This window comes from Chinchilla lanigera, unplaced genomic scaffold (genome assembly GCF_000276665.1).
Source record: "Chinchilla lanigera isolate Chin_1 unplaced genomic scaffold, ChiLan1.0 scaffold00032, whole genome shotgun sequence".
Lineage (NCBI taxonomy): Eukaryota > Metazoa > Chordata > Mammalia > Rodentia > Chinchillidae > Chinchilla > Chinchilla lanigera.
Window position 1 is genome coordinate 8694665 of NW_004955433.1, and position 11720 is coordinate 8706384.

Consider the following 11720-nt stretch of genomic DNA (forward strand, 5'->3'; position numbering starts at 1 on the left):
CAGACCTTCTAAGGTGTATGACACTTAGGGGACGCTGTTGGTGGAACCCAGTTGCCCATCTGTCTGATGTTACTTCCTTCGTGGGCATCCAAGATGGTGAGCGTGGGCAGTGTGGCTATGCAGAGCTCCAGGGAAGGAAAAGAAGAAAACAGGAGTTTCCAGGCCTTGCCAGAATAGCAGGGATGGTCAGGCCAGGAGTGGGCAAGTGACTGGAGCCTGAGTTTCAAACTGGTGGCCTCCACAATCCAATCTGGCCCCCAAGTGTTCTGGTCTGGTCCCCCCGGGGGGGTTGTTAAGATTTAAATTAGATGTCAATATCAGTGGTTCTGAAAATTTCACAGAAGATTCTGAATTTCTGGCTTCTCTGAGCTAACCCTCAGCCTGCAGTCAGAGGACAATCAGCTGAGCTGTGTGGCCAGCAGGTGCCCAGCAACCCCCACCCCTGAGCCGCCTAGCCATGGCAAAGGGGGTTGCCTCTGCTCCTCAGCTCAGGAGATAAACGCTTAGTCTGAGCCCAGGAAGAATTGCCGAAAACCATCCATGGACCTGGTGGAGAGAGAGACAATATCTTTTTCAGAAGTTTCAATGTCACTTAAACTAGGAAGCTGCCCCTCAGATCAGTGACCTGAACAGATCCTTAGAACCAAGAGAGGCCGAGTGCCAGGACCTATATCCCCAGTCAGAAGACTATGCGACGCCTCGTGGAGAGGGACTGCAGACCCCTGCTCTGGTGTGGGGGTCACTGAGGCCCCAGAGCAGGTGAGACACAGCAAGTTTCTCACAGACCAGCTTATCCTGAGACTGACCTAGGCAGCTCAGCTGCGAGAGCAGAGTTCTTCTCAGGGTTCTGGAGGCTGGCTTCCCAGGTGGGCACAGCCGCAGATTTGCTTCCTGGCGAGGGCTCCCTTCCCAGCTGGCAGATGGTTGCCTTCTCTGGTGCCTTGTGGAGCGGGAGGGAGCTGTGGTATCTCTTCTCTTTTTTATCAGGCCACCAGCCCGATGAGAGGAAGGCCCACCTCTGTGGCTCACTGAACCTGAATTACTTCCTCCCTCCAGCCACAGCCAGCTTATGACCTCAGCATAAGCATTTGGGAAGGGGTGCAACTCCGGCCATAGCAGAGACACATCTGCTTTTCCAGTTCTCACTCAGGAGGTGCTCGCTAGACCTGCTGGTGCCTCACCCCAAGTCTCTGGGTCAATCACTGAGTCTACCTATTGCCACGATGGACAGTGACCCCCATAAGCCCTTTCTGGTTCGGAGAGCCGGCTCAGCCCCTGGAAGTACAGGGGTGTGGCATCCCCATGCTGCTCTCTGCTAGTGAGGGTTGGGCTGATTTGGAAACGCTCCACATCTGATGAGGCTGCTGAGGCAGGTTCCACATTGGCCCTCAGAGGGCCCCAGTGATGCTGAGCTCCCAGTGAGTGACACCCATGGCCATAACCTGATCTCTTGAGCTTTCCCTCTTTCCTCCCCTGCTCCCACACCCCTGCTTCCTGGGATCTCCTCCCAAATAAACTCCCACATCCGAGTCTTTGCTTCAAGCTCTGCTCTAGGACAGAGCGGCATCTGAATGGAGCATTGGTCAGAGCCTGTGTGCTGTGTTAGAAATGCTCTGTGGCTGAAGCTCAGGGTGGGCTTCCTCCTCATCCCCTGTGCAGGACATCACCAGCTTGCTGCATACCATCTATGAGGTGGTCGACTCCTCTGTGAACCACTCCCCGACGTCCAGCAAGACGCTGAGGGTGAAGCTCACCGTGGCCCCGGATGGGAGCCAGAGCAAGAGGAGCGCCCTTCTCAACCAGGCTGGTGAGGGCTGTGGGCTCTAGGTGGTGCCCCTCGCACTGCATGTCCCTGTCTCAAGAAGGGCCGAAGCCTCCCTGGGAGGTCGGTGGGCCCTAGGGCTTCTGTGGGCCACTGCTTTGTCTCCAAGATGTCAGCAGGCCCCTGGAGAAATAGGGCAGGCCAGCAGCAGGGAGGTGGGCATGGGGGTGGCCAGCAGCCACAGTACAGTCTTGTGTTTTGGGGAGGGAGGGGGGCTGGAAGGCCAGCTATGGATGCAAGGGTTGATAAGTAGATGGGAGCAGGCGGCTCACTGGTGATTCTTGTGCTTGTTGGGCGGAGCTCAGACTTGCAGAGTGTGAGGCCCAGAGCGGAGACCAAGCCTGCTGAGGAGCTTCGAAGCTGGGAGAAGAAGCAGCGAGCCCCCCTCAGGTACGGCAGGCATGGGCAAGGGTGGTGGCCTGGTACCTGCAAGCACGTACTGAACGCTAGCTGTGTCCTTGCTTCTGAAGGATGCTGAGCAGGAGGCTCCACCTGGGATCACTGATTTCAGATTCACAGATTCATAAATCAGTTTTCAAAAATAACCAGTTGTAGGTTCCCATCCCATCAGCTGGCTGTGATCTGGATTCATTTGCTGGGTGATCCTGGTGCACTTGTTCTGCATTACAGTGGGGTCTGGGCAGCAAGAGACCATCATAGGGTGTTTCTGCTGAGGATGTGTGCATATTCGTCTAGTGAGACAAAGAGCTTGGGCCAGTGGTACGCATGCTGTTTTTCTCTTAAGACAAAAACTGTTAATGTATGAGTTTTTTTTTCTCTAAACGACAACTTTAATTGCAGTGTTGGTATTGACACTTTGCAGTAAATAAGTGGGTTTGGGTTACAGTTCAGGCACTCATTTCTGAAGGTTCACCATCACTGCCCTAGACATCCCCTTTCCACTAAGGTGCCTTGGCTACCCAGCAGTTATCAAAGTCCTTTGTTTTCAGGCTTTGGGGTTTCAGAGTTGAGGTAAGAGCTTGTGAGGTATCAAGTACCTGTCACCTCTTACCACTTTGCCTGCTGGGGACAGGGGAGGCCCATTTAAAGGGAAGGCACTGAGAGATTGGGGAACACGCTGCAGCAAGTTTGGGGCTGTGTTCACCCCAGTGAGCAAGCAGGGTTAGGCAAGCAGCGAGGAAGCCACTGGGTCTAGGCAGGGACGGAGCTCAGAGTGGGTGGGCAGAGGTCTCTGTGCTGGCTGAAGATTGGAGCAGTGCTGAGGCATGTGGGAGGAAGTCAAGGAGGTCGCAGAGATCGTGGATGTTATTGAAGAGGCTAAGGGGGTCCCGAGTCCTTCAGGAGAAAAGGAGCGCGCGCGCGCGCGCACACACACACACACACACACACACACACACACACACAGAGCAAGGGCCTGTATGGGGCTTTGGGGAATATCATGGAGCCTGCCAGCCTCAATTCCAACTGTTTAAGGTTTTCTACTGCCCACCCTCCCTAGGGAGCTAGGCCACAGGTAGGCTGCCTGCCTATGGTGGGCGCATGTGGTTTGAAGCCTGGTTTTTGAGCATCCTTACATTTTGACCAGTAAGTCATCATCTTTGCTTTGGGTCTGTTCAGAGCGAAGTTCCTGTTCAGTCCTCTCAGAAGTGCCAGGGAGGCCAGGCGGCGGGCTGTGAGCGGGTTGTGTCTTCATGGGCAGGGAGAAATAGAATAGACTGAAAGGATGCTTATTCCTCCTCCACTGCCCTCCCGAGACCTAAAACGGAATGGAGGCCACGCCTTTGCCCTGGTGGCGTTCAGGCAGCCTGCAGGGCTGCCCCACTTGGTGGCCAGGCCTGTCCCGCTCACTTGCCTTCCCCGCCACAGGTTCCAGGGCGACAGCCGTCTGGAGCAGTCTGGCTGCTACCACCACTGCGTGGATGAGAACATCGAGAGGAGAAACCACTACTTAGACCTTGCGGGGATAGAAAACTACACATCCCAGTTTGGGCCTGGTAAGGGAGCCCACCTGGGGTCAGCTGGGAGGGCTAGGGCGGGACAGGCTGGACTAGCTGTGCCTGGTGTGGTAACCCTTCCGCTGGGCTGGGTGGAGGTGTGGCTTTTATCTAGCAGGGTAGAGACTCTACTTCGAGGAGGTGACATTTTAAAACGAAAGTAATACTTGCACAGTAATGAACAAAATCAAATAGTACTCACGAGCTTGGGATATAATGAAAACCAGCAGTTCCCCAGCGCCGCCTACCCCACCCAACTCTGTTCCCAAGGTGGCCACTCTGACCTCGCGCAGCTGTTGCCTCCAGGGAAACCTGCTGTCAGCCTGCCACGTCCATGGACTCTTGCTAAACCCCACTCCCTCCCCGCTCCGTCCCCTCCCATGTTTAGTTCTCTAGTAGAGTTCCTTTTGCTCACAGACCTTAGTTATCAGCAAGTCTACCTGTGTCTCTCTTTCTCAGCTCTCTCAGAGAATCATTTTTGAAGACCTACCACAGAGCTACCCATTCTCCTTGTTAGCAGACAGGAAGGCAAGGTCCATCCCAGAGAGCTTTCCTCCAAGGCAGCGAGGAAGTCACATTGGGGCGGAGCTCTGACAGAGTGCAGCTGGTGTTATCAGTCCGGTTGAACTGGGGGCAGGGTGACTCGTGCAGTTCAGATCCAGCGCACAGAAGATGCTCATTAAATGTCTGTCGACTTGGTTCCTAGGTTCCCCTTCAATGGCCCAGAAGTCAGAACTGCCCCCCCGCACCTCCAACCCCACTCGATCTCGCTCCCACGAGCCGGAAGCCATCCACATCCTACACCGGAAGCCCCAAGGTGCGGACCCAGGCTCCTTCCACTTCCTGGACACCCCGTTCGCCAAGGTCTCGGAGCTCCAGCAGCGGCTCCGGGGCACCCAGGACGGGAGCAAGCACTTTGTGAGGTCCCCCAAGGCCCAGGGCAAGAGCATGGGTGTGGGCCATGTGGCCAGAGGGGCCAGAAGCAAACCCCCTCTGGCACCTGCCGTCCCTGCCGTGCCCCCCTCTGCCCACCTGGCTGGCAGCCCTGCCCTTCTCCCCAGCCTGGCACCCCTCGGGCACAAGAAGCACAAGCACCGAGCCAAGGAGAACCAGCCGAGCTGCCGGGGCCTGCAGGCACCACTGGCCACTGGGAGCACCGTCTTGGGACGGGAGCAGGTGAGGGAGCTGCCTGCCATGGTGGTGTACGAGAGCCAGGCCGGGCAGGCGGTCCAGAGACACGAGCACCACCACCACCACGAACATCACCACCATTACCACCACTTCTACCAGACCTAGAGCCTCCCCAGGGCCTTCCGCCATATGAAGGACCCTCCCCGACGCCCCAAGGCATTATTATTCTATTAATTATTGTTATTATGATTATTGTTATTAATAATTATTGTTACTCCACTAATATTTAGCTAGCCTTCATGTAGGAGATATATGGAAACATAGAACTAAACTTTAATTTATATGTTGTGGGGACTGTGTAACTTACCTGAGAAGTGACTCTGGGGTGGGACTGCAGCCACAGGAGCCCTCGGCCCCAACTCTGCCCTCCAGTCTCTTCCAGGAGAGCCCTTTCCCCCTGCTCCGCTTCAAGGCCCTCAGAATCTCCAGTAAGACAAACAGCTGCTACCTCTTAGTTACTCTGATTCAGTTTTGCCCTTAACTGATTGCATTGCGCTCCCAGGGATTTCAGCGGACTGCAGATGTGCGAACTCCTTGGTGTTGTTTTTATGTCCAAACTCAGAACCTTAGCTGTCCTTTCTGGAGTCACCTCTCATGCCTTTCCAGTGGGATCATGCTCTTGCCTCAAACCAGCGTCATCTTTTTTGCCATGCGCAACGCAAAAATATACTTCTCCTCCTTCCCCTCTTTCTCCTCTCTTTCTTCAAAGATGCATACTTCGTTAAGGACTGTCCCTGTAACCATCCTTCTCATGTGGGAAACCGCTAGGGAAAACCAACTACATAAACAAGCGGGTTCTCCAAGCTCAAGCAATTGTGTGGTGTTGGTTGGGACAAGGTGTGTGGAAACATGGCGTTTTAACATCAGCAGATACGTACCTATGTGGTTTTGACAGCTTCCTGTGCTTTAGGTAGCTGCCGCTGTCTGTGTCTGTACCTTTTCATAAATCTGCTCTCAGCTCTGCTGATGTGCAGGAGCAGTGGGCTGTTTCTCTGGGTTTTTCCTGAGCCCAGGTGTGACTTTGTGTGCTTGCTGATGTCCATCAAATGCAAACAGCTTCTTGCCTCTCCTCAGAGGACCTTTCTCAGGGCTTGGGGTCTGCAGATTGTGGAGAGACCTACCAGGGTGTGGAAGCTCAGAGGGAAATGGGGACGGTGGCTAGAGTTGGAATCCTGAGGACCCGCCCTCCAAAGAGTAGGGTTTCATCTGGCCAGGACCTGAGGAGACCAGGAAAAAGACTACTGTCCACCAGTTTGGGTTTCTCCATAAAATAGATCCCATACTCAAACTGAGTGATTTGAGGAGAGCTGAATAAAGAGGTTATTGCCAAAGGACTGCAGAACCTCAGGGCTGGTCCTGTGGTGGGCTACTCCCACCCCGGGCCTGAGGCGAGCCATCTTCCAGATAGGGCTGGGTGTGGGGACACCGGAAGGAGCCGTGATCTTTGCTCAAGGGATGCACCCAGCTCTGGGGACCCTCCAGGGAGACAAACATCCTGACCCTTCTCCGCTCTCTGTCCTAGTGAGACGACATTGGCTGGAGACGCTGGGAGGCAGGGGGCCAGGAAGCTTGGCAGTGTGGGTCTTGAGAGCGGACATTGAATCTGGACATCAGCTGCCCACCCTTTCTGCTGCTCTGCCTCATGACTGGGACCCTTGAGTTAGATTAATGTAGATAGCAGATAGTTATTTCTGAAGGTAGTGAGCTTGAGTTGTTACCATATTCTGTGGGCTACATTAATACAGTCCTCAAAACATCCCTACAGGGCAGGCCCTGGAAGCTCAGGGAGTGCATCTGTAGCTCAGAGAGGTTAAGGCATTCTTTTGAGACCACACAGGAGGTAGCAGTGCTGGGAGTCTAGTCTCCCGGAGGACCCCTTACCGCTGTGTGGCCACTGGGTTTGGGCCTCCCTGTTCAGTCAGGATCCACCACAAGTGAGGTAAACATAAGCACAGCAGCAAAGGAGGGAGCTGGCTGTGAGGTGACGGGATCCAGGTGTGAATGAAGGTGGACGTGGTTTTGTCTTTTCCTCTCTGGACTGGCCGCATCAGGGGCCCTGGCAGTGGCATTCTGGATCCCACACCAGAAGGGAAGGCTCTTCCACGAGAGACAAGCCCTGCAAAGATAAGGACTGGCTAAGGCCATCCCCGGATCAGTCACCATGACCTGTCCGGGCTCACACATCCACTGGTGGCAACACCAGCATCCAGGGAGGGGTGAGAGCAGACAGGAATTAGTGGTCCGAGGCCCAGAGGGACAGGGCCTGCTGCTGTCGGAGGGGCCAGCCTCTGCGAGGCTGCTTCCTCTGCCCCACACCTGTCAGGATTCTCTCATTTCTTGCTAACTGGGATGTCCTCAGCTTCTAAAAATCATTTATAAAGTAGTAATGTATACATGTGAGAGATTTCAGTGTGCCCAGTAAAAGTGAACTTGCCTCTGTCCCCGCCCACCAGTGTCCTGAAGCTGGCTTCCTGGGGCCTCCTGGGCGTTGCAGGTGTGGTGTGGTGGTTGGGTGCACAGCCACTGGTGCGTGGGTTAAAGGCCCGGCACCTGCTCCACAGCTGTGCCTCAGTTTCCACTTGGCAAGCACCACTGAAGTGTTAGCTGTCCTTTGTTCCTAAAATAAAAACATTTATGTACAATATCTCCCCATATAAACTTTGTAATTTCAAGACATTCCCAACACAAAATTTGAAACAGAAAATTGTATGATAGTAACCGAGCACACCCCCAGAATTTACAAATGCTCATATTTTGCGGCATTAATTTTAGATCTATTTTTAAGAAAGAAATCCCTGCAGTTACTGCTTAATCCCCTGCCCACCCCACCCTTTTATTTTTACTCAAGGAACAGCATAGTATTCATACTTGTGCCCTTTTTCTCTGCAACCTAATATATCTGGAGATCTTACCCCTCGGTCATTGAGCTCGGCGCCCTTCTCCTAACAGCTGTTCTGCCTTCTCTTGCTTAGAGGCACTGTCCCCTCCTGCAGGCCTGTGAGTCATCTCTCGTCCCAGGCTGTGACAGACACACTGTATTTGAGGGCCCTTGTGTATGTCTTGCCTCAGTGTCCACCGGCAAGAGCACTGGTGACAGAAGGTGTCAACACAACAGCCGAGTTCAAGAGCAGTGTGACTTCCATGTTGATGCTGTTGTAAGTGACCTCCAGATGTGGTTGTATGAAATAATTAGGAATTGAAGGAATAAGAAAGAAGACAGAAGGGAGGGAGAAAGGGGAGGGAAGGAGGGAGAGCAGAGAAGAAGGGGAGCCAGGGGAGGTTTGAGCGCAGCTCCTGCAGGCCGCTGTGGGTGAGAAGTATGATCTTGTTTGCGAAGCTGACCCCCATTGCCGAGGACAGGTGTTGCTTCTGACCCCTGAACTCAGCATGGGGGTCCCTGGGGCCTGGAGAAGTTGTAGGAAGCATGACTTGCTGGCCACGGGCACACACGTGGCATTAGCGGGCCGGCTGCAGCACTGCCCATCTCTGCTGATGCGTCACTGGGTGCTGAGGACACTTGGTGTGCTTAAGGAGACCCCCGGCAGCCAGGGCCTGCTTTCCTCTCCCAGGGAGCCAGGGAGCGGGGCTCGTGTACAACATGCCAGTTATACTTTCTGGCCAAGCAAGCAGCCAGGAGAAGTTGGGGGGGGGCGGGGGGGGGATTCCCTCCTTTCTCAGCAGTCAGATCCCAAATCATTACTGCGCCAGAGGGGAGGCGGTCTCAGAGGTGGGAGGACGATGGGGCCATCTCAGTGCTGGATCTGTTGGGAGCCGCAACAATCACCCCACTGCTGTGAGGCCTGTCTGTACTCTGGGACCCTGAAATGCGCTTAGGCTGAAAACGCCCACCCAACACCCTCAGCTCCTCCTGGAAGATGGAGCTTCTGGCCCCACCCGGCCCCAGGGCAGCTTGCTGTCCATGCAGCCTCACCCAGCCCTCCTGCCCCTGCCTCCACTTCCCCAGGCATGCACAGGGCTGAGTTTTACAGAGTGAACACAGATGGTTCAGCCACCAGCTTACTGACTCCGAAAAACCATGCCCGGGGACCCTTTCCAAGGCCTCAAACTGTATCACATCCCATAGTCACACCCTTTGGGCAGTCTGGTCTGGGTCTTGGTCCTGTCATCTCTCACAGCAGCAGACCTTTGAACCTAAGCCCTCTTCTCAGGGCCACCACCTCTGAGTGACTTTCCTAACAGCAGAGGGCTTCCTAGACCTTGCCTCTTCCTCCAGCATGGGGAGGGACATGAGCTTGAGCCACCTTAGCAGCGAAAGTCCTGTGGAGGGACTGGCAGAGCCCGGCACTGGTACACGTCCCCATCCAGCTCACTGTGTAGACAGGGTCCTCCGCCCCTTGCCTTCTCCCACACAGCAGAACAATCCTGGTACTACTAACCTATGACCCTGACAGAGACAAGAGAATCCCTCCTCTACCTGTGACCTCCAGGCCAGGCTTTGACCTCGGCCAGCCTTTTGGCACGGGTAGAGGTGGGCAGAGCCAGGTAGGGTGCAGGGAGGGTGCTTTTGATGCAATCCTCACTCCCAGCAAAAGCCGCTGCAGTTAGGCCCAGAGACCACACACGGTCTGCACCTTGGCACAAGCAGGGTGGTAGCCCAGCGGCTGCCACAAGGAGGGTGAGCGCTAACTGGTGTGGGAGGCAGACCCCTGCCCCTCCTGGGGATCCAAATACTTCCTGGGCATTGGAGCAAGTGGCCATGACTGCCACAGGACAAGACTGGAGGGTTCTATAGCACGCCCCCGCCCTTATGCTAAAGTCACAGCTCCCCAGGAGAGCCAGATTTACTGAGACTGGCTGTCCTCCAGGTGGTCCGAGTGAGCCCTGGTGCAGGAACCAGTCTCTGCCCTCCTGTTGCTGAAGATCAAGACCTAGCACTAGGGAGATAGGAGCAAACTCTTGAAAACCTCCCTCCCCTGCCTTCACCCGTGTCCTCGGGGCCCTGGGCCAGGGCAGCCTTGGGCAGTGGGCCGGGAGCAGAGCAGTGGTCCTGCCTTGCCGCGGAGCCAGCTCCGTTCCAAACTGTGGGGTCCTGCCCTGCCACCATGAGGGGTTGCTGTGGGGGCACGAGTGAGGGCCGCTCCTCAGCTCCCCACAGCGGGGAGAAGTATGTGAGGAGGGGATTAGGGTCTTAGGAGAAAGACTAAGGTACAAGGTTCCTTGAGGAACTGCCAAGGCCCCGGAACAAGCCTCAGAAGTCCAGGACGCCCTGGCTGTCACTCAGACAAACAGAGAAGGACCAAGCCTTAAAGTCCCCCGAGCGTGGAAAGAATTAGCCCTCCCCCACCTGAACTGTCACCTCCACCTGCACCACCAAAGCCATTCTTGCCTAGGCATCTCTTCTGGCAGGGTTCTGGATGCCTCCATCAAAGCTGGGGGCTTCTCCTTTCTCGACAAGGCCTCGCTTCCCAGAGCTGGTTCCCAGGCAGAGGGGGCAGGTGGTGGGAGGATTGGACCCCTGGTTCTGGTGTTGCCTTTCTTCTGGTCCGCCAGGTCCCTGCAGGCAGGGGCTTCTCCTGAGGCAGTGCTGTTTCCTTAGAGCATGGCACATAGTAGGCAGTTAATAAATGGAAGCCAGGGGAAGCGAGGTAGGAGGGAGGGGGTGGAAGAGTTCACACCCTTGACTGCCCATGCGTGGCATCCTCCTGCCTGTGTGTTCTTGACTTTGGGGTTTTCCAAAGCAGGAACATTCCCAATAAAAGTTTGGGAAAGGAACACATTGCCAAGTTTTAATTTCGCTAAGGGTGTTAATAACCACCAAAAAAAAAAAAAAAAAAAAAAAAAAAAGAGTAGGAGGGAAAAACCCTGTAGTCTTGTATTATTTAGAGAATTTTTTTTTTTTTTTTAAAGGAAAGCCATAGTATAGTTTAGCTTTATTTGAAAGGAAAATATCTTCACTGTGTTTTCTTAGGTTTTCCCCCTGGAAACCAATGAAAGCTTTGATCAAATGTTGATTGTGGTTTTGAGCAACTTGTTGTGGTAGGGCAAGAATTTCTCCCTTTGTAGAGATCGGAGAACTAAGACTCCAGGCGGGAGTGTGTGGTCCAGATGGACACTTGTCCCCGAAGCTGAGCCCAGAGCAGCTCATAGGCCTCTTCCAGCCGGTGGCCTCTGCTGCCTGCCGAAGGCCGTCCGGGGAGGGAACGTCCTCGGCCTCCTCCGTTGTGCCAGTCCGGTGGTGCCCAGCACAGGGCAAGTCCTGTCCCGAGCCACAGAGCCTGAGAAGCTGCAGGGTCTGGGACTCTGCCCCTCCTCCCACTCCCGGCCTGTGCCTGGCTGCCTCTGGGAGTCAGCTCTCTGAGTGTCAGCGCCGTACCTAGCATTTCCCACTGGGTAAGGTTTGACCCACTGTGGTTCCAGTCATTTTGAATGAATTTCCAAAATCTGGAGGTTTCACCTAAAAATCTAGATTTGAGGCTTTTCGTGTAAAAACCAGAAAATGGGATCACATTTTCTGATCAGGCTCTTGTTTCCACATGGCAGAAATCTGCAGGAGCCAAGAAGTGGCCACCCCACTGGACGGCACGCACCCCTTCCACCTGGCCCTGCGACCCCAGCCTCCCTCTCCTTGGGAGTCGGCTGTGCAGGTTAAAGCGGCCTGTTGAAGGGAGACTTTTAGGGGGAGAAGGACTAATGGGTGTTGCAGACACAGGAGGCCTTTGGAGGAGGCCCCGGGGCAGCCCGGAGTCCCTCGCTCACAGCACAGCCCCCTTTCTCCTGCCCCACACCCCACA

The 11720-nt window shown here is 54.8% G+C and overlaps 1 protein-coding gene across 1 annotated transcript in view; it reads left to right on the forward strand.

Moving 5' to 3' along the window:
- The window catches only part of Nkd1 (naked cuticle homolog 1 (Drosophila)), a gene marked incomplete at its 5' end in the record, with an annotated part of 82789 nt that extends 72097 nt beyond the window's left edge, over positions 1–10692 (forward strand). Inside the window, 4 exon segments of the mRNA XM_005388270.2 lie at positions 1660–1807; positions 2128–2212; positions 3650–3777; positions 4484–10692. Of these exon segments, the coding sequence (XP_005388327.1) occupies positions 1660–1807; positions 2128–2212; positions 3650–3777; positions 4484–5073 (951 nt within the window). The 3' untranslated portion in view covers positions 5074–10692.
- Positions 10693–11720: the final 1028 nt, after the last annotated feature.